Source organism: Chelmon rostratus, chromosome 16 (assembly GCF_017976325.1).
Source record: "Chelmon rostratus isolate fCheRos1 chromosome 16, fCheRos1.pri, whole genome shotgun sequence".
NCBI classification, from domain to species: domain Eukaryota; kingdom Metazoa; phylum Chordata; class Actinopteri; order Chaetodontiformes; family Chaetodontidae; genus Chelmon; species Chelmon rostratus.
Window position 1 is genome coordinate 15,292,545 of NC_055673.1, and position 25,858 is coordinate 15,318,402.

General features: G+C 45.4%; 1 protein-coding gene across 1 annotated transcript in view; it reads left to right on the forward strand.

Annotated features, from left to right (window-relative positions):
* Positions 1-1,568: 1,568 nt before the first annotated feature.
* The window catches only part of ppp1r9a (protein phosphatase 1, regulatory subunit 9A), a 43,652-nt gene continuing 19,362 nt past the window's right edge, over positions 1,569-25,858 (forward strand). Inside the window, exons 1-5 of the mRNA XM_041955047.1 lie at positions 1,569-1,640; positions 3,000-4,521; positions 17,517-17,649; positions 18,273-18,393; positions 22,387-22,491. Coding sequence (XP_041810981.1) covers positions 3,142-4,521; positions 17,517-17,649; positions 18,273-18,393; positions 22,387-22,491 — 1,739 coding nt within the window. The 5' untranslated portion in view covers positions 1,569-1,640; positions 3,000-3,141. The remainder of the gene's footprint in view (positions 1,641-2,999; positions 4,522-17,516; positions 17,650-18,272; positions 18,394-22,386; positions 22,492-25,858) is intronic.

Below are 25,858 nucleotides of genomic sequence, written 5' to 3' on the forward strand. Positions count from 1 at the left end.
AGCATAGTCTGCAGCAAGTTTCAGTTTACACCGTAATTGTCCTGAATTTATTTGTTTTGAGCAGTGAGGCAACATTCCCGCTCTCCTCAGCAGTGAGCGCTTCTGCTAAACGTATGTAAAGGATAAATTATGGCTCATGTGGGTCTGTTTAGTAGAGCAGATACCTTATGGCAAAGATAAACTGTCATATTCTACTCTCTAAATTCAAGATGCTGAAACAAAACATTAGAAGGGATACAGGTAAAATAGGAAAAACAGTAGCCTACCGTATATATATTAAAGAAATGAATAATCAACCTGCCTCTGCTTTAACTGAGCTCAGTAGGGACTGAAACGGTTGCATAACAATGTAAATCGCATATTTTGGCAGATTACATGACTGCACAGATTTATAAATGAGATGTATATTATGGGATTTGAGAAGGTAACAAATAAAATCAAATCATAATTCAAATTGATGCAGCATATATATGATTTAATCTACTAAATCCCACTTGAATTATGATTAAACTTTGATTCAAAATATAATTCTGAATTTGTGCTTGCAAAATATGTATGTAGGCATCACCATTATGGACTATATGACATAGAAATCAATTATATAACTCAGTGCTGTTTGGGATGCTGACAAAGCGTCCTTTCTAAGGCGTTATCACATGAATTCTGTCCCGTGCTTTAGCAGCTTTCTGATGACTCCTGTGTGACCCAACCAGCCAGAGTTTTTACACTCTGATCGTCTTTAATATGGGACTGTTCTAATATTAGTGCCCACAGAGTCATATGAGGAAGGGGACTGCAGACCATAGCATTTTGAAAGATGCACTCAGCATTGTGTTTTATTCAGAGGTTTTAATTTCATTAAATGCACTTACAGTAAGTCTGCTTAATGCACCTGTTTGTAGACTGGAGGAAGGAGTATATGATGTAATCAATTATCCTTATCTATCTTAGTGGACTTTTTTTAGTTAAAAAAAATCTCTCTGGCTCCACCCCTCCTATAAACTCAATTTAGGCCCCCAGGTGGCCCCCGCACCACATTTAGAGAAACCCTAATTTGAACACCCATCACATAGCCCGAGTGGTCCTTGACCCCATCTACCCCACCCAAACTCCACCGATGAACAAAAAGCAGCCAGTGAAGTTACAGTTGCTGTGTGCTGGTATTCACGCCAGACTGCAGCCCTCTCACACCCCCTCCGCGCGGCAGATTATCGGACCAAACCATTGCCGCAGTTCAGGTCTGAGCACCTGTCACATGAGGCTTCGCGTTTGCAAAATCTCCGGCTACCAATACAGCTGCGCGTGTTTACCGGACTGCCTCTGCGGACGTACATCAGACGCTGCCGTCCCGCAAATGCAGCCACGGCGCAGCCCCCAGTGAGCCGAGCTGCCAGACCGCACCGACACCCCTACAGTGCGACTGGCAGCATCACCCGCTGCCTGCAATGGCGTTGTAGCGGCTCCGGTGTGTCCGAGCGGCTCCGTGACGGCGACTCCGTCCCGGACTATTCACCGACGCGGGCTGGAAATGGTTTATCTCGAAAGATTTTGCAACGAGAGCATCCCATATTTTCCCGAGTTTGCCCTCCGGATTACAGTTTATTCACATCGCGCGTCAAAGCGAAGCCGGAGCCATGAACGTAAGTCTGACTCTTTTGTTTTTGTAACATTGGAGCAACATCGCCGCGGCTTATTGCGGTCAACAGTTAACTTACTCTTTTTTGGTTTTTTTTGGTTTTTTTGGTGAGATAGAGAAAGGTCGGTGCTGTGTGTTTTTATTCAGCCCCGCGTGAATCGCGCAGGAGTGAAGGGATGCGGATAAAGAAATGTTTGGCGGTGTCAGAACAGGGGGGGAAACCTGAGCTGTCATGTTGTGTGCGGTGTGGCTGATGTGCGGCTCTGCCTGTTTGTCCGATCCCGCTGACACGACGTGAACGCCACAATTCCGTCTCTCGTCTTTCGCCTCTAACTTTATTTGCCTCCGTGCGACATCCTCCCGAGCGGCACGGGCTGCTCCTCAAGTCCAAACGGGTGAATTTCTGCACGAGGATTTCAAGGATTGTGATGGAGAGTCCAGCATGGTGAATAATGAATATTGAACCAGGACATGTAGGTTTCAGCCACTGCTGCTGCTGCTGCATGCATGCATGCATACCATCCAGGCTGTGGGCTTCAACTTAGATTATTGAGTTTTTTTTTTTAATCTCAGCTTTGTTGTGTCATATTTCATCTCCCTTTACCAACAGGATTAAACATTAATGGCTGTAGGTATGGAATATTTTACCCAATAGGAGCCTGCTACCCTGCTCTAACCCAGTATTATTGTGATGACCAGCAAAAGCTAAATCTCCTCATTTAAAGTGTTCCAGTTTGTGAAATGTTTTCTGTTTCTCGTCCCTGGCATGGCATCAACACATTTTTGGTGCATTCAACAGCGTTTTCTCTGTGCAGTAAATCCTGTAACTGCCATGCAATGCTTTGTTTGAGGGCTGACATTTAGGAGGAAGCACCGTAATGTCAGCGATGGTTCAGAGAGCCGTGGGATGTGGCGGTGGAGAAGGGTCACAGCTTCCTATAGAAAACAGAGGGAGTGGGAAAGAGAGGAAGAGTATCTGCTACAACATAGCACCACTTAAAACATGAAAAGCTGAAGTCTTTGCACTGTTGTCAGCAGGAAGTATTGATTTGAGAAGGTAAACAGCGGAGCAATGCTGAAAACAGAGTGCTTTTGAGTCCAATATGCTTTCATAACTATTTCTCTCGTGCGAAGAGCTTTTATGTCATACAGCATCACCTGTTATGCATTTGTCCCCCATGTTTTGATGGAAGGTGAAAATTATTTCTTGTCGAGCTTTGTCATCATCGTTTTGTTAAGAAAGTGCCGCTTTAAACATGAGTGCAGTGGTCATGTTTAAATAGTTATCTTTCTCGAACTCACATAATCAGGTGGTGTTACGTAATGTTTCTATCTTTAAAACATGTGTGTTTTATTTCTGCAGGTGTGAATGTGCCTGAAGGAACTATAACATCAGCTGGGTCAGATTAGGCAGTGCTGCGATAGGTCAACCTTGACTCTTCACTCCTACATTCTAATGAGGCCACGGCGATGCTGACATCCCCTCTGAATCCAAAGACATCATCATGCTAAAGACGGAGGCCTCGGGGGAGAGGACCAGCCTCCGGAGTGCCTCCCCCCACCGTAATGCCTACCGGGCTGAGTTTCAGGCGCTCAAGAAGGCCTTTGACCAGCCTCGGATCGATGGGGACTCCAAGCCCAAAGACCTCGAACAGGTGAAACGGCCAAGGGGCCGGCAATATGGCAGCCATGTCAGTCGCATTAAGGACATGTTCATGCAGATGGGCTCAGACAATACCCCATCTAAAGCCAGAGGGTATGATGATTCCTCGCCACAAAAGCTGGTCAAGCCCACCAACTTCATCAACCAGGCCGATGGATCAGTGATAAAACTCCAGCATTCCTCTTCAGCTGACAGGGTTGGAGGCGCTGGGGCAAAGTTCTCTGAAACCAGGAAGCTGTTTGAGCAGCAGTCACGTGACCAGTCCCAGTCACCAGTCTTTCCATATGGACGTGATAAAAGAGGTTCCCATGAGCACCTCGATGACTGGCGAGGTGCAAGGTCAAACAGAGGCAGTACAGACTCCTTGGACTCGCTTTGCTCCAGAACAGAGGCGTCCTCGCCAACTGTTAGTCAACTCAGTGCTGTTTTTGAAAACGCCGACCAGCACAACCAAGGTGCGCCGTACAGAGGGGTCAGCAGACGGGCCCTCTACTCACCAGACCAGTTCCACCGCCATGGAGGTGAGCTCAGTGAGGATGATTCACGACAATCTCCAGTTCGTGGAAGCTACCGCAGCAAGACTGGGGGAAAGTTTCCCACATCCTCGTCTTCTGAGGACCTCCTGAGCCCCAGTCCTGGGACAGAGACTTCGGCGATGAAACCAGTACCTCAAAAGGAGGAAGCCCAAGACAAAGCAGACAAGGTTGCGCCTTCAGGCGGAGATAAACGCCGTCTTTCTGGGGTCACCACCAACGGAACCCAGGTCAATGGTTCTTGTGAAGAAGAGGAGAAACCCTCAGAAACAAGACAACATATTGAGGATGTAGGGGTGTCCAAAGCTTCAAAACCTACAGATGACAAAGCCTTTGAAGATGCGACCCCTGAGCCACTGCCGACCCCAACTACACCAGCAGGGGAAAGCCAGGAGGACGTCGATGGTTCGAGGGACGAGAAGCTCTCTGACTCTCCCAAGGAGCAGGTGGAAGAACCCGATGAGGAATACGCTGGGAATGAGCGGGTGATTTTTAATGCAGACGGGGACGCCTGTTACCAGGGCTGGGGGGAAAGCTGCACAGATCCTGAGGATGACCTCTACGGAGACGATGAGGATATTGTCTACGACCCGGGCTCTGACCTGACCGAGATCCCTGGTCTACCACAGGAAAACGAGGAGGACGTCCCTCCAAAGAGGAAGATTCGCTTCAGCACTTCTCCTATCACAGTAAGTCGGGCCGCTGAACAAAACTATTGTGGAAACCTTAATTGTGTAAACACAGAGAACACAATCCAACATAAAAGCCCTTGTGCAGCTCTCATGAAAAGTAGGTTAAAACAACAGAGAGTTAATATTGTATTCAGAGCTTCCTTTTTTGTGGGCTTGTATTTTTAGTTACTGTTGTGGTTAGCGTTGTTGTTTTCACATACACTTTTATGAGGTTGATCAAGATAAAATGGATCCAAAGACCTTTATAGTGTGCATTTTCGGCCTTTAATATGGTCTTAGATAACAGTGCAAAGGACCATATATATTGGAGCTGTTGCTCTCCGATGTCAGGGGTTGTAGCTATTTTGCGATGCAGAGCTCGAGGGTCAAAGCTTCGCCCTCTGGGAAATTGACGTGTTCCATGAGCAGAACATCTGTGCATGTGTTAGTCATGCTGGTTCTGCACCCACACGGTTTTCACACAAGACACTGTGTTTGTTTGTCTCAAGCCGTTCCATCTCCGTGTTTAAAATGAGGAAGCCATTTATTGAGCTATTTGCTGAGGATATTTTGTGCATTTCAGTGACAGAGTCCACACGAATCTACACTGTATGTATATCTTACATCTAGAGGGATTTCACAGGGGCTGCAGAAGTGGCAACAGCACATTAGAGTTGGAAAAAATGGCATTGTTTCTGGTGTAAATGCAGCCATAATGCCCACTTCCACAGTTTCATGTCCCTGTTAACAAGCCATTTCTTGTTTTTTTTTTCAGTAAACAGAAATATTATCGTCTCCCTTGAAGTATTTTTATATTTTTTTCTGTGTTGAGTTGGACACAATGCAGCCAGTGTTGCTTGTGGATTGGACGATGGATTTGGAAGATTATGGGAAATATTTTTCACTCTTTATCCTCATGCATTGAGAATCAAAAAGCTTAATGTTTGTAGTAGTAAACAACATGTTTTAGGTTGCCCCTTTCATTTTTATCCTATTTAGTCCAGTCAGAGGAATCTATTTTTATTTTGGAGCTTTTCAGCCTGTTGACACCAAGCGATGTGCATGTGCCTATGTAACGTGTGAGGGTGGTGATCGAGAGTAGCTAGGTTTATGTACGAGAGATTTGGAGCTAACGCAAACATTCCACAGGTTGAGGATCAATCCTATTACCATGCTGTAACGAACCAGAACAATTAGCCCAGTTACTCCGAGGAGAAAACGTGATGTTGGCTCACTAATTACCCTGCGTGGTCTCTGCAATGTGTGTCCTTTTTGCTTCTTTCTCTTTTCCTCCCTCTCAGGACTCACGTGCTTGAAAACACATTATCTGGCTTAAAAATAGCATCCAAGGTAATGTACTGCAAATGTACATTTTTCATCACGTATTTATCAAATACTTTTTTATATATTTAGTGAAAATACCTGTTTTACGTCAGAAAAATGGGTTTTAAAGTGACCACTACAGGGCTTGTTGTCCCATTTAGGTCGAACAGGCGGGGAATATGCTCCTCTGTTGTCAGATGTCGTTTCAAGGCTTCTGTTTTCCATGAAAAGGACCGACGCTCGTTCATCATATGGAATATTCAAGAGAGGCACTGCCCCCCCCTTTACATAGATGCACCAGCACAATTAGACATGCACCCCTCCCACTTCTCCACCGTATGTGCCCCTCCCCTCTGCACACGAGGAACAAACAGGGTTCTGTCCTTTGTTCATCTATATAGTGAAAGAGACAAAGCTATTTTCTCAGCCCTCGGCCCCGCACGGGTCCAGCTTGACCCCTGTGGGAGGAGACGGCCTTGAAAAACACTGCTGTCTCTTAATCTAATGCTTAGCGTTCCCTCCCCTTCATGTAATATTTCTTGGTCCTGCCCCATAAAGCGGATAAATGATTTCAACATCCCAGCTTTGAAAGCTTAATTAATTCAGAAATCTACATGGCGGCCACAGGGAGAAGATGACACACGACCAGCTTTTGGCAACATTTGGTGAACGTGCATGCTGACTTCTGCTTGAGAAAACCAAAAACAGGTCCAGATGCTCTCAGGAAGCTATTATTGTGTTGAGTTTCTAGCTCTTGGCCGTGCTAGCAGCACGGGTCTGTGGAGGGCAGCGTCGGTTGGTCTGGTGGTCCACCGCTTCGCTTCAGAATGAAATATCTCTTGGATGCATTGTCTGCACAGTGAAATCTTGTACAGACATGATTTGTCCCGGAGGATGAATCCCACTGACTTGTGGTCCTCTGACTTTTCATTTACCGCCATCATGAGGTTGACATTTATAGCTTTTAGTCTTGACAACTGTTGGATGGATTCCCATGAAATCTGCGGCAGACATTTATGGTTCCAGTGATTCCCTGACTTTTACTCTCGTGCCACAAGTTTTCACTTGTCCTGGGAAACATCTCAACATCTACTAGATTGATTGGCACAAAATTTTTATTATCTGTTGTTTCCCAATGATTAACCCTGATGGCTCAGCCTGTCTTTCCTCTAGCGCCACCATGCTTTGAGTGAAATGTCGCAACAACTATTGTACAGACCGCCATCATATCTGATTAAGACATTCATGCCCTGCTCAGGATCAGCTGTAATAACTTTGGTGATCTCCTGGTTATCATCAGGCCAAATCACCATCAGCGTCAGCTGTACTTTGCATTTATTGCTTATTAGCAAATATTAGCATGCCAACGCAGTCAACATCAGCATAGTAGAACTGCCATTGTGAGCATGTTAGCATTCTAACGTTAGCATTTACCTCAAACTGCCGCTGGACCTACAGTAAGTCCACCCTCACAGAGATGCCACCGTGTTGCTAATACACACAGAGTACAAGTTTTTTTTATTTTGTTCTTTATTAATGATTACTTCCACATCCTTTCACTGAGCTGTAACGTCCTGACTGACCCAGTGAGGAGCGACTGGTTTGAACCACCCGAGGCGAAGGCAGCCTGCCCTCCCGGAGGCACTGACCTACAGAAGAGAATCAGATCTCATGTTCATTCAAGCAACTGGTTTCCTTGACATTAGTACCTCCAGTTTGCCTGTTCAGTCATGTTGCTCGGCGGCTGTTCAGAGGCATGTAGACTGATGAGGTGCTGAAGTAAATCCAGTTTTCTATCACACTTTGGATGTTGTGAAAGTACGTCCTGCGCAGCTGATATGACATTGAGAGTACGATGTTTGATGCGACTGTATCACAGGCATCTCAGCCAGTGTTCAGTTCCCCAGTGTGGTTTTCTCAGGGTTTTAGATATTTCAGCCTTGATCGCCAACAAATCCCAAAAGCTTACAGCCATCTCGCACTTGTTGCGGATTTCTTTTCATGCAGTTTGTTGTCTTTCTGTCTTTATTGAACCGCGCCCCAGGAGTTTGACAGAAGAACCCCTCTCCCTTTGCATGCAGTCTGCTGTGTCAGTCTCCTCTTGTTTTCCTCTCTCCCTCTCTACGTGAATGGCATTCATATCGTCTTTTTAATGATACTTTTGCCGCCTGTAGAGCAACTGCATTTTCATCGATTGAGACACCGTGATATCTTAATGGAATTAAGCAGATGTGATGAGTGGAGCACTGGTTAAACAGCCACTGAAGTGGCTCTGTAATCAGCCCCTCCACTCTGCATGATGTCTCTTACTGAATCAAAGAGACTGACGTTTTGTCCATTAGATTCTGCTGCTGCACCGTTAGTGGAATGCTGAGTAGCATGGATCTGAGCTCAGAGCCATAATCAATATGATAGATGTGTGTCACTCCTCTTCTCTGTGGCAACGCTTCTGTAGCTGCGAGACTTTGTTCGCTTTTAGGAATGCCTTTTACGAGATGTTTTGACTGGTGTGTAGTTCTGCAGCTCAGAGGAGGTGGTTGTGCTCATTCCTTTTATGCGTATTTTGTTTTTGAAGATTTAGCTTCCTGTATTTAAAAGGATGTGAGGTCAGCACGGGAATATGTGGTCACATTTGCCTCAGACCAGGGGCGGGGCTTGAGTGGCGGTCCCACCCCGGAAGGGTGATAGTTTGGCTTGATAGTGTCATGTTAGTGGGCACAGGCCCAGGGATCCCCAGAGCAGAGCCTCCGGATGACGTGAGTGTGAACATTTCTTGTTGGAAAGTCAATCAATCCTACAAAGACTTGCAAAACAACCACAAAGAGGCAAGAAAGGAGCACAGAGAGATGTGAAATAATCACAGAGAGACAAAAAATTGATCATTAAGGAATGCAACAAAATTACAAAGAGAGACAAAACAACCACATAGAGATACAAAATGATCCGAAATCTCCTTGTTCCTTTAAAGGAGGGGTGGGAGACCCTTTACATGTCTGTGTCCAGGGGATCATAGTCTCATAGCCTGTCCATGGCTGATGGGTATTCGGAATGACCAATAGAAGCTCTTTAGTGATATTTTTCATATTAAAATGTTGAAGTTGTTTATTTGGCATTTGTTTACTACACTGAATAAATATTGTAACTACTAATAATGTGCATTGTATTGTTACCCGGCTTTGATTTTAGCCTTTACACATTTTTACTCATTTCACTGTGCCCCAAGTCTGCTAGATCTCACTGCAAACATTTGCTTGCAAATACAACCGACACACATTTCCCTTGTATTCTTGCCATATGCAGGTTTTGCATCTCAGGCAGCAGTACATCAAACCAATTCAGAGACTCATCTAGTACTTAAGTGAAGCATGAAAGAACATAAAGACAAAGTCGCTGATGCTTAGAAACAGAGATAAGGCCAGCTAGCATCCTCCCAGTGCCGTTGTGCAGACGTTTTTTTGCCCTTAATACAGTACATGACAGCAGAGACTCCGAGCTTTTTGCCAGGATGTAACCTCTGGCCTGTCCTCACTGCTGTATATGACTGTTCACATGCGATTACATACATGCATCAACAGTAAACATCTGTGTGACTCTAACATCATCCTTATCTGGAGCTTAATACAGTCTTGTGCTTCACAAGCTCAAATGAGATGGCCTCCAGCCAGGAACTTTGCTTTCTGACCGTGTTTTCTGATGGAGAGGATTGCTCTACTTTAGGGCAGTCTGTCTTTCTGGCGGATGATGTATGTGTAACGGCATTGCTGGAATTCTGGAACCAATACCGACATAGACTTTGGCAATGTCATTTTCACATGGTATTTAGGTCTGCAAAGCATTAGCTTAGTCTCCTTCAATATAGTCTAGTGTTGCAGTGGATGCCCTTTCAGATAAAAATCCATTTTGCAAATGTATAGGTCTGCAAAAACGCGACTCATTGCATAAAAAAACTGCTGCTAAATAAGATTTTACTATATTATCTGCAGAACAGAGCTTTGTATACACTGACTGGCCAATTTAATAGGTGCACCTGCACAATTTAATATGATCAAAACACAACAGCTCTGCCATGAATTCTAATTTCCTGAAGCTTTTGATTGTACAGTTTGTGTCAACACTTTCAGAAAGGTAATGATTGTGCTTTAAGCTTATTATTGAGGTCGTAGTCAGAGGTGGTGTTGTGCTGGAGTGCATTGTATTGAAAGGTGTTATTATTTTGCCCGTCTCATATGTGTAAATGGTGTGGACAAAATATTTGAAACACCTCTCAATATAATGCCGTCCAGTTCAACACCACTGCAAACTACAACCTCAATGATAAACATGGAGTTAAATGAATGCATGGCAGAGCTGTATTGGATAGCATCACATTGAACAGGTGCACCTAATGAAGTGGCCAGTGTCTATCTCTTGCTACTTTCTTCAGCACCCAGTCCATCTCACCTCTGCTCTGAATTCTAGTGCTTTCCCTCCGTGAGCTGAGTGAAGCCGGCTGTCAACTAATTATGCAATCTGTGGCTGGGCATACAGTGATGGGAGACAACAGGGTTTTTGTCGGGAGAGAGCTCCAACACTCTGCTACAGCAGCTATACAACAGCTGACATTTTGGATAGACCAGCAAAAACAGCGGCCGAGCTCAGGCAGAACGGCAGTCGGGTATTTTGGTTAAGCCTCTTTCGGGGAAGCTAAATCGGAAATCTTGACTAACAGCTAGACGCATTACAAATCATCTGGTACTGTAGAACTTTGTGTGATGGCTTTGTATATTATTACGTAGATTTTTGAGCTAGAAGGTCCACATAAACAATCCATCAGTATTAATTATAATCAAAAACTTAGTAATAAAACAAAAACAGCAAGTGCTTTACAGTAAATAGAAAATAGAAAACATAGCAGATAAAATAGGAATAAAAATACAATGATAAGTATGCCTAACATAAGATGGAAAAAACATTGAATAATTATTACAATTCAGCCCAAACTATCATATGAAATTGTGTTGTTTGTGTTATAGTCAGGCTGTGAATGTAAAAGCACATGACTCCGAGGATTTTTGCTCCCTGTCTAATGTCTGACAGGTACAGCTGCTCCAGGCTCGGGTGTTGGATATGTGTGTATCTGTGCGTGCATGTAACTTAGTCACTCCATTATTAATGCAGGAGTGTTTTTGTTTGCTTGTTTCGGTGCCACCTGATCCTCCCTGGGGGATGCATTTTTAATGATCCCGGAAAGGCGAGACGTGCCCTGCGGTTTTTGAGGCAGCACGCTGGACTGCGTCACGAACCGTCATCCGACCCCCACCAACCCAATCTGGTCCCCTGCTAACGACATCATCAGCACGCTGCCAGTTTTTTTTATTACAGTGAGAAACTGCACAGAACAGACCGTCTCACTGACACAGTGTTCTCAGTGTTTGCTAAGCCGGCGCTGAGGAAGGTTTACACTGCTGCACTGTCACCGTGCCCTTGTTTAGAGCGAGTCAGGAACACGATAAAGGTGAATTGTCTGAATTTAAACTTGCTGAAATTAAATTAAAATTCTGAAATGCCAACTGCTGACTGATTTCTGTCGTCAAAAACAACCTCTGCTAATACTCTCTCACGTTTGTGGAGATCTGCGCCGCAAGCAGAATTATTCCAGCTCAGACTCGCTGTGTATAAATATGAATACTGACTGTGATCCCAAACTCTGCCAAGTCATTGTTGCAGCATAATGTATTGCATAGCATAGCAAGTGGGCATTAGAGCATCGGTACTATAACAAGCAGCATGTTGTGTTACGTTTGATCCCAGCCTCCCACTCACTGTATATGACCAAGACATGAAATAAAGCTGGGCATTGTCTGCAGCCATTCAGTTGCAGTTGTTTACTACGCTCTGCCCCCTGTTTGAAGCCGGCCCCGCTCTCTCTCCCCCTCGCTCTCTGTCACTCTCGTCCTGTAGTTGGCCAGTGGCTTGGTTTGTCAGTGGGAGTCATGGCACCCAGTGGTGTCATGGGGACTGAAGTTCATTTTTGAGGGCAATAAAGCTGAAAACTGAAAACACATCTCTGGAATTAAATCTTAATTGCTTTCTGAAAACAGTACATCTTGGCAGTGTATTTCTCTCCAAGATCACCACTTGCACTGAGAGTGTGTGTGTCTACCCTGTTTGCAGAAGCCCCATCTAATGTTAAAAAAAGAAACGCTGACTTTGCGTTTCCCCACAAGTCAAAAGTCAGTGTCACTTCCTCAGACGACGAGGGGTGATGTGCGTCAAGATGACAGAGAGGTTGGCCTTGAACTGACTGTATCTCTATATAGAAAAGGCTACTGAACGTTTCTGTTTGTGTCTCTCTTTTCGCACTCTCGCGTCTTCCCGTCTCCACCTCTCTCAATCCGTCACTCTCGGTCTGTTCTCGCAAGACATGAATTCATTTCCATCATCAGCAACTGTCTCGTCCCCTCAGCGTCCAGACTCCTGCTCCAGCACCTGTCAGCTCCCGGGCTTGCCGTTGTGTGAGTGGATGGGTGGCCACAGGTAGAGGTAATGGGATGCAAATGTGCTGAGCTGTCGCTGCAGAGCAGACTGTGTGTGTCTATGCGTGTGTCTGTGCCAGGCTGTAGTTAATCCACTGCAGGGTTTGCTGGGCTTGTGCCACAGCAGAAGGAACATTTCTCCTGGGTTTTCCAGCTTCTTATTGCCCTGGGTGGCGTCCACTGTCTGCAAGGCGCAGGGCGGCCGACGGCTCTGGCACCCACACACCAAAGGCCCAGTTTAATACCGTCAGAAGCAGTTGGCCGGGCATGGGCGTGATGCCGTGACATCTTAGGCAGGGACTCAAACAACCCTTGAACAAATTATCCCTGGCCTTGCCTGCTCCTCAGCTTTTTTTTTCAGTTTTCTTTTCTTTATTTCTCTCTTATTGCCTGTTTCACTCTTCAGTAGCCTCACTGTCTGCTGCTGCTGTAACTCATGAATCATATGAGTCATTCTGTTCCTCTCTCTCTCGGTGGATATTGCCTCGCATCCTCTGTAAACTCGATCCTTCCTTTTCATTTACTACTCTTCCATTTTCTCATCATCTTGAAGCTGCCTGCATCTCTTCTTGTGTCCTCAGTTGTCCTCTTTTCTTGTCCCCACCCGCCCTCCCTGTCTCTCGTTTTACTTCCCCTTCCTTTCCTCCCAAATCAAATCTTATGTCCTTTTTTTTTTTTTTTTTTAACGCATACCCCCCCTGAGCCTTACCCTCATGTTTCTGTTCCTTCCTCTTCGTCCTCTTCGTTCCTTACTCTCCTGTGGCTTAGCGGCCCCTTCGGTTAAGCCGCACCCCTCCGTCCCATCGGGCTAACCCAACAGCTGTCCAGACAGACTGACGGACTTTCTTTGGCTGAGGAGTTGTCCTCTTGCACCGTAGGCAGTGAGGTGAATCTTGATTCAGGACGCCGGCTTGGCACACACACGGATGCATGCATGCTTGTGCAGACATGTACCTGCCATGAAACTTCAACCAGCCGCACACAAATGCACACAAAGCTTCATGCATACTCAGATTGTTATCGCTCAAATACCTGATGTGCACTGTCTGCAGCACATACTCAAGCGCCCATATGCAAATACAGGGAGCCCTTATGAGAGGGCTCAGCTTTAATCAAGTCAGTGGCTGAGGGCGTCTGCAGGCATCTGCAGATTCCCAGCTGCTGCAGCAGCATCCGCGAATGACAGTAAAACAGCATTTCATTTCAACAGTCAAACCAAAGTCCCTCCATCCTCCTGCGAGGCCTGGAGATCAGATAACAAGACCGCATATCTGTGGATGCCCGAGCAGAACTGCTGTCCGCGCTCGTGCGAGTAACTCCACTGCAAGGGTTTTGATTACTGACAAAACAGCGTGTGTTTGGTGTCAGAGGCATCGATCAGCGTGTTGTTTGGAAGCAAGATGAGGGTGAGCGGAGGAAGAGGAGAGATATTGGTTGATGCAGTGAGGAATGACAAAAAGAGAGAGAGGAGTCATTATCACAGCATGTATGTTAGAAAGAGGTGTGCCTTCATCTGTACTCTGTGTGTGTGTCAGTGTGTGGGTGGATCAGAAGTGATATTACACTGAAAGAGCTGCTGCAAGATGAGTGCATTCACTGACTCCCATCTTAAGAGGATGCTCTGATTCCTACATGCGTTATCATTGTATAAGTATGTATGTTAGATTTCTGCATTAAAATTAGGTAGCTCCAAGCACCATCACCCCAGAGTCCATAAATCTATTTAAAACCCTCTTTTATGATTTCAAATCTTTGTGGCCATCCGTCTGAATATAAGACACTTTTTATATCAATTCTAAAATCAGACTTTTTGTCGGCACAAGCTTTTTTCATTCAAAGTAGTGCGTCAAGCTTGAAAGGAAGTGCAGACAGCGAAGAGGAATATATTTACATGTAAATGGTTGTGTGTTGTGTTTAATCCTCTAAAAGACCACTCTGATTTGATTCCAGAGGGGCAGCACATGGGGAGACGGCCCATTATACTCCAGCCTGCTTCCACAGTTAGTGGTTGTGCTTGTGTGCTGTCTCTTCAATAAGAAAGGAGCGAAAACGACCTGCCTGAGCACGCGCCAACTGTGCTTGAAAGCGGAATATTTGTAGGCGGTCGTCATCCCGATGAGGTGCGGATATAGATTTCACACAGTTGTTAAAGCAGATAAGGGCCAAATGCTCTGACATTGCTGTTTCCAAGGGATCAGTTTATTGGATTATGTGGGTCAACGTATTGATATGCGTCATATTAGGTCAAGATTGATTTTATCTCTTGAGTCATTCGATGCATGCAGACAACGTCGGGTTGTGTCGACTCTGTCATGTTTGTTAGCCTTAAATTGTACATCCTGTAAAGGCCCATACTAACTTTTCTCTGAGCAATCTGGACCATCATCTTATTTAGAGGTGATTAGCACTAAACACAAAGTACAGCTGAGGCTGATGGGAATGTCATTATTCGTGCAAATGAATTTGGACAAACTGGAATTTTGATTGGATGACGGTGCTAGAGGAGGATCAGGGGCTCAATCATTCTCCTATAGGAAACACGAATGTATGAACCACATTTCACAGTAGTCCACCTCACAGATGTTGAGATATTTCGGTCTGTACCGGGTGGTGGAGCGACCGACAGACCAGCCGTTCATTCCTAGAGTCATACAGCAAGTCGTGGCCAAAACATTTCCACGAAAGACAGATGTATATTTGTATATAGGTTATAGGTCAGTGTTGTTGGCGTATAGCCATTGTACGCGTGTGGTTTAGGCCACGCTGTCTGCTCCACAGCTGTCAGGCTTGTGGCTGCCAGCTGCAGGCCTGGTCCGTCCATTTTTCGGCTCCCCGTAGCAAAGCAAGCAGCAGGCAGCAGTGTCCTACCACACTGTCAAGGTTAAGCACAGTCGCACACATTATTGTGCTGTCCCTCTTTTTGCTTGGTCTCTCAGTCAGAGAGTGTCTTTTTGGCAGAACAAAATCCAGCTGTAGACGTCATACATCCTGTCTAAGAGGAGGAATGTCAAAATGTTGTTAGACCTCATTGACCCGGCCTGCACCTTCACATTTCAGCAAACTCTTCTACCTCTTTTTATCCTTTTTTTAAGAAGGGTAATTTATGAGCTGAGTTCTTTCTTTCAGCGCCTTGATAATTTACGAAATTGACTCAACATGACCTTTCCTCACTGGGTAAGCAGGCGGTGTGTTCGGACAGTATGGAGAAATACACCAGCAGCTTCCCGACCAGACAGCCTTCACGTTTCTTTACCTTGTGGATAAATGCTTTCCATTTGACGGTGCAGCCTGTCTCTCCGGCTCTCTTTCGGCATACCTTTTCTTATTTCCCCTGTGCACACTCTTTTATTTATCTTGGCACTCCCTCCCTTAGTCACCGTTGCTCTCTTGTCCATCCTTTACCTTCTCAGTTCATTTTTTTTAAGTCCCTCTCCTGCCCTTTTCTTATCTATCTCCATCACGGTGCTTCCTCTGTCTCTTCCTCTGTTGCCTTCTCTCCCTCATCTATTCTCATCTCTCCTCACGACCTCCCTCTCTGACTGGCCACATGCTAATGTGTTTGTGGATAGCACATAGTGGCAGAGAGAGGCCATTAGAGAGTGCACTGACTGCCAGTGGTAGCATCGTGTCCAGGACATCCAGGACAGTGCAAGTGCTGGTGTTAGCATCCGTCAGCAGTGTGTGTGTGTGTGTGTGCGCATTGGAATTTATTTATCTGTGTGTGTGCCTATATCTTTGCTTTTATAATACCATGCACACCACATTGCACAGCATTATGTGGGTGTGTATGCGTGTGTGTGCGTGCGTGCGTGTGAGTGTTAATAATGCAGGGCTGTTGATCACACTGAATGATTGATGACAGCAAGGTCATGGATAGAGCTCACGCAGGCTCACACAGAGGAAAGAATAAAAACCGACGCTGGCAGCGTCACGCTACATCTGTGCGCCCAAGCTGCGTGTACAACCAGCGCAGTGTCTCTTAAACAGAGAGCCCGTTATTTATTTATTTACTGCAGTTTGTTGCGCCTTTATCATGTGGTGAGATACGAGTCAACACCACGCTACATCCTCTACAGCGTGAAGAATGTGGAACTAAAAGCACAAAATATCTTGACTGGCATTTTTCCTGTTTTTTTTTTTTGTTTGTTTTGAACTTGTTCGCCCCTTGCTGTATTTGTCCTCACACGCCAGAGATCTCCTTCCATTTTCAGCGCACACGCACCCCAAGTGACAAACATGAATCTGGCTTTAGGCTTTAATCAATACGTGTGATGTGACATGACGCCTTATTGATCTCCACTGAGAATACGTTTCCTCTTTCACCCACTGAGATAGGAAGTGACTGTGGGAGCGAGATCCTCGATGCAGTGTATGTTTGTTTCCCTCATCCACTGTAGTTCTGATTCACATGATCCCAGATGAGCAACATGCAGCCTTGTGAGTAGCTTTCACGATGATTGACGTCATCGAGCTAAATGTGTGATATCCTTCCCCCAAACTCCTCGCTTGTAGGAGACAATATGGCAAATGTCGCTAGTTTCTCAGATTTTAATAATAGCAGCTGCACTCAGTGTGGGTCTGCAGGTGTCTGTCTGACTGGGAGGCGCACAGACGGCCCGGATGACGCTTATACACTCGTCCCGGACGTTTACGTATTCGCATAAACACTTTGCATACCCGTGCGTTCCTTTATTCTGCAGAACGCCGCACGACAGACGTGACAAGAGCATGCACGTTCGGGCCTGCTTGCGCACAGCTCTCTCACCACCTCCCCTTCCTGTTCAGCGCAGAGATCAGTGGGAGCGATTGGCCGGGATGAGATGTGAAGTGACGGCTGACTCTCGCTGTGGAGGAGAGGTTCCTACGAGGACCACACAGCGTAGAGAAGGAGGTTTCTCCCCTCCCCATTGCCACAATATGTCTCTCTACGCTACACTTTCCTGTTGTTAATGGGCTGATTTGTGGTTCTAGTTGTGGCTTTGTTATAAGGGTCTTTATGTACAACCTTGTTGTTAGCTTCGTTGTGCAGATAATGCATGGGTTGTGAAGATAAAAGGTCTTATTTACTTCCATTGTGTTGTAGCAACATTACTCCACCTCCCTGTAACAGCGAGCGACTGCCGTGTTTGACTTTGTGCGCCCACTTCCGTTAACTCCTCGTGCCTCCCTCCCCAGGTGTTCAACACCTACTCCAACGAGGACTACGACCGACGTAACGAAGAGGTGGATCCTGTGGCCTCCTCCGCAGAGTACGAGCTGGAGAAGCGGGTGGAGAAACTGGAGCTCTTCCCTGTGGAGCTGGAGAAAGGTGGGAATGAAAGTCTAAGACGAGGCGGTGGACGCTGTCAGTAATACATCACGCACGGCTCAGCTGGCTCAACTATTGATGATTATCTTAGTTTTGCCTTTTGTCAGCGCAGCAGTTCACTACAAATGTGCTGAGATCCCATTAAAAGACACTGTAGTGTGCAGTCTGTCCTAATTCCCCAGCATGAGCTTCAAAGAGGTGATATTTCATCTTCTTCACTTGTCTTTTTCTGTTGAGGTTTCCCTGTGTTGAAATCCAGTATTGCCAAGGACCCAAAATAGATTGTCTTCACATGGTACGGTTTCACCATCCACTCCGCCTTACGTAACGGGGATGGATGCTACGCTGCTACACTGAAAGGGAATTTCCCATCCAGCGCATTTCCTATTTATGTCAAGGCCATCATGCCTACAGCAAATATCTTCTCCATTAATAAATCAATTGTTCTTCTGTTTGAGTGTATTCATCCATCCATTTTACCGCGTATCCCTCTGTTCATTCATTTTACGAGCTACCATTTTGGGTTGTTGCGAAGCGAGGAAGTGGAGGCCCTTGCCCCTGTGCTCCCTCACACACTTGTAGGAAACAGCAAACACACACTCTAACTGCTGCTATGTTTCCAGATGACGACGGCCTGGGGATCAGTATCATCGGGATGGGAGTCGGTGCTGACGCAGGCCTGGAGAAGCTGGGCATCTTCGTCAAGACCGTCATCGAGGGCGGAGCTGCTGAGAGAGACGGCAGGTGAGAGCTGCTTTCCTATTGGATCTCGCGTGCACGACTCAGCGTTTACTGCGTCTGGAGACGCATTACAGCAGATGAAAGCTCAGCGCGCGCACCAAAGATGCAGCGACCACTCATTGGGCGAAAACACACAGCAATTAATCAGCTGTTATGTTTCCATTCACCCACCACTGACTTCTCTCCCTCCCTCCCTCTCTCTCTCTCTCTCTCTCTCACACACACACACACACAAACACACACAGTCCCACACACACACACACACAGTCACACTCTGTCCCTGTCAGATTTAGCAGCAGGGGTTCGGATTAGATCCACTGGGAGAGGCGCAGTCTGGGACATAAAGTCTCACACAGGACTGTGCAGTGTGTAGGTGTGTGTATTGTGACATTGCATTAGAGTGTGTTATTCTATGTCAGTTTGCAAAAGTCGGTCTGAAAAAAAATAAATAAAGGCTTCCATATTCACAGTGTGTATGGATGTGTGTGTGTGTGTTGTTGTTGCAGGGGAGAAACTGTGTTCGTGTTGTGTATCTTTGTGCATTATAAAGCGTGAACAGTGCAGAGTAAGCGCTGAGCCAGGGGTAGAGGAGGAGATGACAGCTTCCCAGCAGGCGAGCTGTGGGTTTTCTGCCTCGAAACCACCAGCTTCTACCTATTAGTGTGTCTGTGTGGTTCAGGTTCCCCATAAACAGATTAAAAACCCGATAGGCACTCCCATCTCACGCCGCACGCCAGCAGTAAGTACTGTAAGCAGCGCATACACGCCGGGAACCCGAGTGCGCTGGGGTTGTTTGCGGTTGGTGTGTTTCCTTTGGGGATTAATTTCTTTCTTTTATGTAGCAGCCGGGGCTGGCGTTTTCAGGAACACATGAGAGTGAGATTAGTCAAAACGCAGCGAGCGGAGAGACGGGGGAGAGGAGCAGCGAGGGAGGGAAAGAAACGGCTTGTTCATAAGTGACAAAAGTTGATCCTGCTCTAAGATGACAGTTGCACCGACTCCAAAAAGTCTCATTTCCCTCAGTGAGTGGGAGAAGTAACAGCGAAAAGTTGAATAGATCAGAGGAATGCGGCGCTAAAACTCGAGTTCAGTTCATTTCTGAGCCTGTAGATTTGAGCCTTTTTCTCATTCATTTAACATGAACAAAGTTTGACTTATTACTGCTTTTCAGTCCTCAACAATCTATCCAATCTAGTTGCTGTTTTGTTCATAAAAAAATGCCAAAATACTCCAAAGATTGCATATATTTTTAGCCACACTAGTGGCGTGATTGTAGGGCTAAGTGACATCTGTGGTCCCCAGACGATGAAGCCTGCTTTGCGGTAGCATGCTAACACACGAAGCTAGGGCGATGAGCACCTGCAAAACATCAGCATGTTAGCATTGTCATTGTGAGCATACTAGCATTTAAGTTTAATTGTGATTTAAATTGAGGCAACTTTTTGTCTTTTTAGTGTATCTGAAACATTTTTTCACAGTTCAGGATTTATTTTGGTGTCTTGGAGGCCGAGTGAGACCTACTTTTTGCTACTACTCTGTTATTTAAGATAAGATACAACTTTATTAATCCTCCCGCCATGATTGATGTCAGCTTGGCTAACATCCTCCTCTCACCTCTATTTATGTTAGCATTTGCTAATATCCATTATATCTGTACAAATATCTTGTGCCATATTAAGGGGCAATATTAAGGCAATATTATTTTTATGCTCTTTTTGTATATTTATATATATATATATATATATATATATATACGGAACATGTTTGTGTTCTTTTTCTCACTGTAAGTTTCTGTGAAGAACAGTTGTGGATTAAAGCGTATCCTGTGTGAAATACTGCAGGTAGAGCAGTGTGATCACACGCAGTAAAATCCCTCTGATGCAGACAGCAGTGTTGTTGTCATGCCGTTGCTCTCAGTGTTGTTACTACTCAGACTTACTGTGAAAACATCCCATTTACAATTCAGTCAGTTTCAACTTTGATCCCATTTGCTGCCGACCTTTCTCCGAACACCAGGAGATGGGGGAGAAATACTTCTTCTCGGCTTCTTTTAAAAATGTTTTGAGAGTGTAATTCAGTTTAATGCAGTGTGCAAACATTATATTGCACCGTCACTGTGGGTGATGGAAACAGAATCATCCTTTATTTGTGAATCTGCACTTCTGCCTGTGATCCCATGACGGATTTCACAGTAAACCTTCATCACAATATGAGAGCAATTAACTGAGGACTTTAGATATTAGCAATAAATACTGGATTACGTGTGCACATTTTTGCCCTCCAAGTGCTATCTCACACACACACACACACACACACACACACACACACAGACACACACACACACATACACACTCAGGGGAGGAGTCACTAGCCAGAATGTAATTTCCTTCCATCATTACCTTTTCCAGTTAGTGGGCTTTCTCTCTTTTGCTGAGTCGAACTTAATGGTCTGAAGCATGCGCACATTAACAGGCAGACAGATAGATGGGCTTGGCTGTTGCTCACTGTATTGTCTGCTGCAGATGACTCTAGGTGTGTGTGTGTGTGTGTGTGTGTGTGTGTACTGGCGTGAGGAGGAGATTAGAGATTATGAGATGAAGGTGCGTATTGGTATGAACTGTCATCCTCCTTTGTCGTCAGGTAGCTTGTGTTTTCTCTTCCGCTGCCTTTGCTCAGCAGCTGTGCGTCAGTCGGCCTTCGGCCACACAAAGCCAAACTGAGACATGAGGCGGCGTGAAGGTCAGGAAAGCTCTCTGTCTGCCTCCGCGGCTCTGTACGTCCGCATGACGGCTCTGGTCGATATGTCGGGCGTCAGGGTCATGTCGAATCATGCCACGCAGCTGCTGTATGTTGTGACAGAATGAGACAGGAGATGACAGGACGCTGGTTACTGCAGCCTTCAGAGAGCGTTGCTTGATTTCGATCTTGACTTTGCAGGAAATTTGTTCAAAACTTCCCATTCTGGAGACTAAATAAAGAATATCTCAGCCTCTGCTGCACTGACTTTGACCACTCTATAGAGTCCCTCGAGTTTATGAACATGTAATTCTAAATCACTCAAAGACTCTTCATAATAAACATCCCTAAAATAGGCTGAAATTGAATCCTTCCCCTTTTAATTTGATTTTACTAAAAACTGGGCCCTTCAGTCGTAGCTCCATCGTGCAAATCAAGAAAAAATTAGTTTTGCGGCTTTCAGGCTTTCATAGACATTTGCAGGAAATACTGTGTTGACTTGAATGCATTCTTCCATTATATTTAGAAATATGTGTTTAAGGCACAATTAGTTTGTCTCAAGGCTCAGGATGAATGGAGGCTGTGATGATGTGTGTGCAGTGATCACTCACATCACCCTCCTGTCTCCAGAGCAGCTGGCCTGGTTTTATCACAGCATTTTATGTCATAGAAGAGTAGTTCTTTGGACAATATGCTGTTGAAAAATAATGAGAGATAGTTTTTGTTTTATTCATATGTCAAAGAAATTATTCAAAACTCAGATTCAGAATCCTTCTTAGTCTGGTTCTTATGCAGATTTCCGACTCGAACTGCATATTTAGCAAGGACGTCTCTTTTAAGGGATTTGTTCACAATTCCCCCGTCCTGAAAAGCGGCTCATCATGAGTTTGATTTCAGGTCAGGGACTCGGCTGACCTCTCATGGTGTCCGGAGCAGAGCAGAAATGCTGGCAGTGCTGTGGCCCCGCTGAACGGCTCGCTGGCCTCCGTGTCCTCGTTAGCCTAGTTTGTTTTGAGCCTCATCTCTTCTGTCTCTTTGTTTGGCAATAGTCTGGAGCTGTCGCGCTGGAAGTTTGTGACCGCAAGAAAGTCTGGCTCTGTTGTAATTTGGAGAATAAAATGAATATGCATGATAGGCCTGTTTGTTTGTCACTTGTGTCTCTTGTTGTAGTTTTGCTGCGTTAGTCACGTATTTCTGTGGACTGAATCACAAGGGATTGCTGCGAGTGTTGAATGATGCTTTCACTTGTGTGTGCGTCAGGATCAAGGTGAACGACCAGATCGTGGAGGTGGATGGGACCAGTCTGGTGGGCGTCACCCAGAGCTTCGCCGCCTCCGTCCTCAGGAACACGTCCGGAGTGGTCAGGTAAGACCTGCAAACACGCAAGCCGAAACAAAAAGCCATTCATGGCAAATTATCAGTCCCAGATGCAGGGTTACGATCCAAGACCACAAACAGTTCTTCTCCTGAGGTGAGATAATTGATGCCAAACACTCAAAGATTTTAAGATTAAGTGCGTGATTAAATGTCGTTTTTGACATTGCTTACACATAAGATTTGTATGTTTTCACCCACTGATGAGGATCTTTGGATTACCGTAAGATTATAGAAACCAAAGTGTGTCAAGCAGCTGTCAGCCCCAAGAACCAGACTACCATCGTACGGTATCAGACACAATCATAAACAAACTGCAGCCTCTGGAAACGTCCTCTGAAATTCAGCAGTGATCAAGGGCGTCCACGCTGAAAATAACGAGGACAGGCTTCACGTCTCACCAGCGGCGCATGGCGTGATTCCGAATGCTGCTCGTCCTGCTGTCATGGTGCAAAAGTAGCAAAACACAGCGGCTTAAGCGGCTGTGCCCGGTGAGGTTTTGTTTGGCAAACAGATATTACCATATCTGAGACGGGTGACGATGTGGGAACACAAGATGTGACAAAAGTCTTGTGTGTTTGACAGTCAAGCGGTTTTTGGCAGGGGTCCACATAGAGCAGTGGGGAAGCAGGCAGCACACACACACACACACACACACACACACACACACACACAGCATGGCAGGAAGGCTTTGATTTGGAAAGCCAGTGCAGTTTCTGCTCTTGTCTTTAGTTTTTCTGGCTATGGTTTACAGTTGTGTTGTCTTTTCCCCCCTTTTATCCCTTTCCCTCCGAACTAGCTCTGGTTCTTGAACCAGTTCTGTTCAGGATTCTTGACACCTTGGTGTCATCTAGTGAACCAGCCCATGTTAAGCAGAAGACTTAAACAGAAGTAAACAGTGGTAGAAAGATGGCGGATTGCATTGATTGCCTGCAGGCTTTGATCTGTTATTACAGATTTTTATCCAGAAAGCAAGCATGGAGCAACTATTAGTGATAAGAAGACGTTGGAGTTTCATGCAAGATGAATTCCAACCTGTAGAATATGACTACAGTCACTGATGTTTTCATGGTTCACACTTCATGCGAAGGGAAACTATTATTAGGATTTTTTTTTTCTTCTCATGTCGTGATCAAATGTAGTTTTGGTTAAAATGCTCTGAATTGTTCAAAATAAGTTGGGCGAACCAGAATAGGATCTGTTCCATGTCTGTGGAGAAGGGTATTTGTTTCACTCCCCCTGACTCCTCTTTTTCCTCTTTCTCTCTGTCTCTAACTCACGTTTTCCCTCTGCCTTCGTCTGACATAAATGCTGTTATCACACCTCTTTGCATCCCGGTGAAGCCTCACATTCTTCTATTCATGCTTCCATTTGGCTTAATTCGTGAATCCATCCGTCCATAGACAGATTCCACATGGTGAGATAGCTGTTATATTGGTGTTAAATAGTCAGCCTCCGTCCTATTATGGTGGACGCGGTCACTGTGGAATAGATAGATGTGTGTCTGTGTGTGTGTGTGTGTGTGTGTGTGTGTGGTGCCTGGGGAGAAGCTGGTGGCTGAACAAAGACGTGTCCAACGCAGCAGACTGTTGGCTGGACAGATGCTGTTTGCCGAACTAATATTGACAATGGGGGTTTTCCACATACCAGGATGTGGCCCTACAGGTGATTCAGCCCTGAAAAGGTCCCATCTATCACCTGTCCATCTACTGTATCCAGCAAGTATAAATAGATTGATATGAGTAGTTAGGAAGTCCAGCCTAATCTGACTATTAAAGATCAAGAATTACACTGAATTACATACAAGATATAAGACATTTTAGATTTGACAGCATATGAAATATAAAACACTGTGACAATCTTATGGCAAGTTGTAATAGAATCAGCAGACCTATTTTCACTCTTCTCTCCCTCTCTGCTCTCTCACTATTTCAGTCACCCTCCATCATGTCTCACCCACTCACTCCTCCTCCTCCTCCTCGGTAAATCCTCCCCCCTCTCTGTCTGATCACCAGAGATTTTATGGCCAACTGTCCTATATTTGCCATCTTAGCTATATTTAACCCTGACTTCCAGCAGCAAATCATGCAGGTTTTAGTCAGAAGCCCCCCTGATAGACTCGTTAAGGCCCTGTCTTATAGATCACTGGTGGGGAAACACAAGAGAAATCAGCACCTGGTAACATGATATGAACAACAGCATGCATCACTTATGTTGCTGAATTTAGACCTGATTTAAGCCCAGCATGGTTTGATGCACTTTTATTAGTTATAATGGCACTTGGTCTAATTGTGTGAGCTGCATTAACATCATATTCTTTAAAGCTGTTATAGCAGGCTTCCTTTTTCCTCTGCCTGCTTTTAAAGATTTATATCTCATATTAAACACATGGGCTGAATGCCAGGGACGAGGAAGTCAGAAAACACAGTAGGAGTAATTCAAAAATGTAGATCAGCTTCTTCTTCCTCTAAGTCTGTCATGATGCAGCAGATGTTCGCAACCTGCAGAAAAAAAAGTTTAACAAAAAGAGGAAATTCTATTTAAATGAGCTTAAATATATTAGGTAGCATATTTCCACCATGGTTGGCCATTAGTCATATCTGTGAACCTGTGCTGACGTCTTCAAACGCTCGTCCCTTCAAGCCCCTGCACCATATTTAACTTCAAGAGCCGTGTCTGTGCAAACGGGACTAAATGAGATCAGAAGTGAAGGTTTCTGCAGTTGAACTGAGGCAGCGCTGTGTGTGGTAACCCCAGAACAGTGGGAGACAGGGAGGAACTAAGACAGACTCCCCATGCGTGAGGAGAAAGGCTGTTTCCAGGTCAGCTGCTCCTCAGACCTCCCTGCTGTCCAAAGGCTTGTCACAGTACAGTACTTAGCTTAGCTGGGGCCTTCTCTCCTTTCTTTTTTTTTTCCTACTTTCTATCTCTGTCCTGCCCTTCAGTTGTTCCTTCACATGTAGATCAAACACGCCTCTCTGCTGGAGCGTAAGGCCTTTTCCACATCGCCTTTAGAAATATATGAAAGCGCTCTCGGGAGCTGAATTCCCTTGATTAGGCCCTATCTTGAATCCGCTCACATACAGTAGACAGGAGCATGCTCACACACCCACACACTCAGTCACAGGGCCCCTGCTGGGTTGGAGATTTCCTGGAATAGGTCTGAGAAGGTCTTATACATCGTTGCTTTGTTCGAGTCGTGAGAAGAAAGACTCGGAGACGGTGTTGTGGGTAGCGGCGGCATTATTTGCAGTGAACTTACGATGGAGGGAGGAGCACATCATCCTGCCTCTTCCCCCTTTCTTTAGGTTTCTGATCATACACGCTCTGTGTTCTTGGTGGCTATATCCTTCTCTGT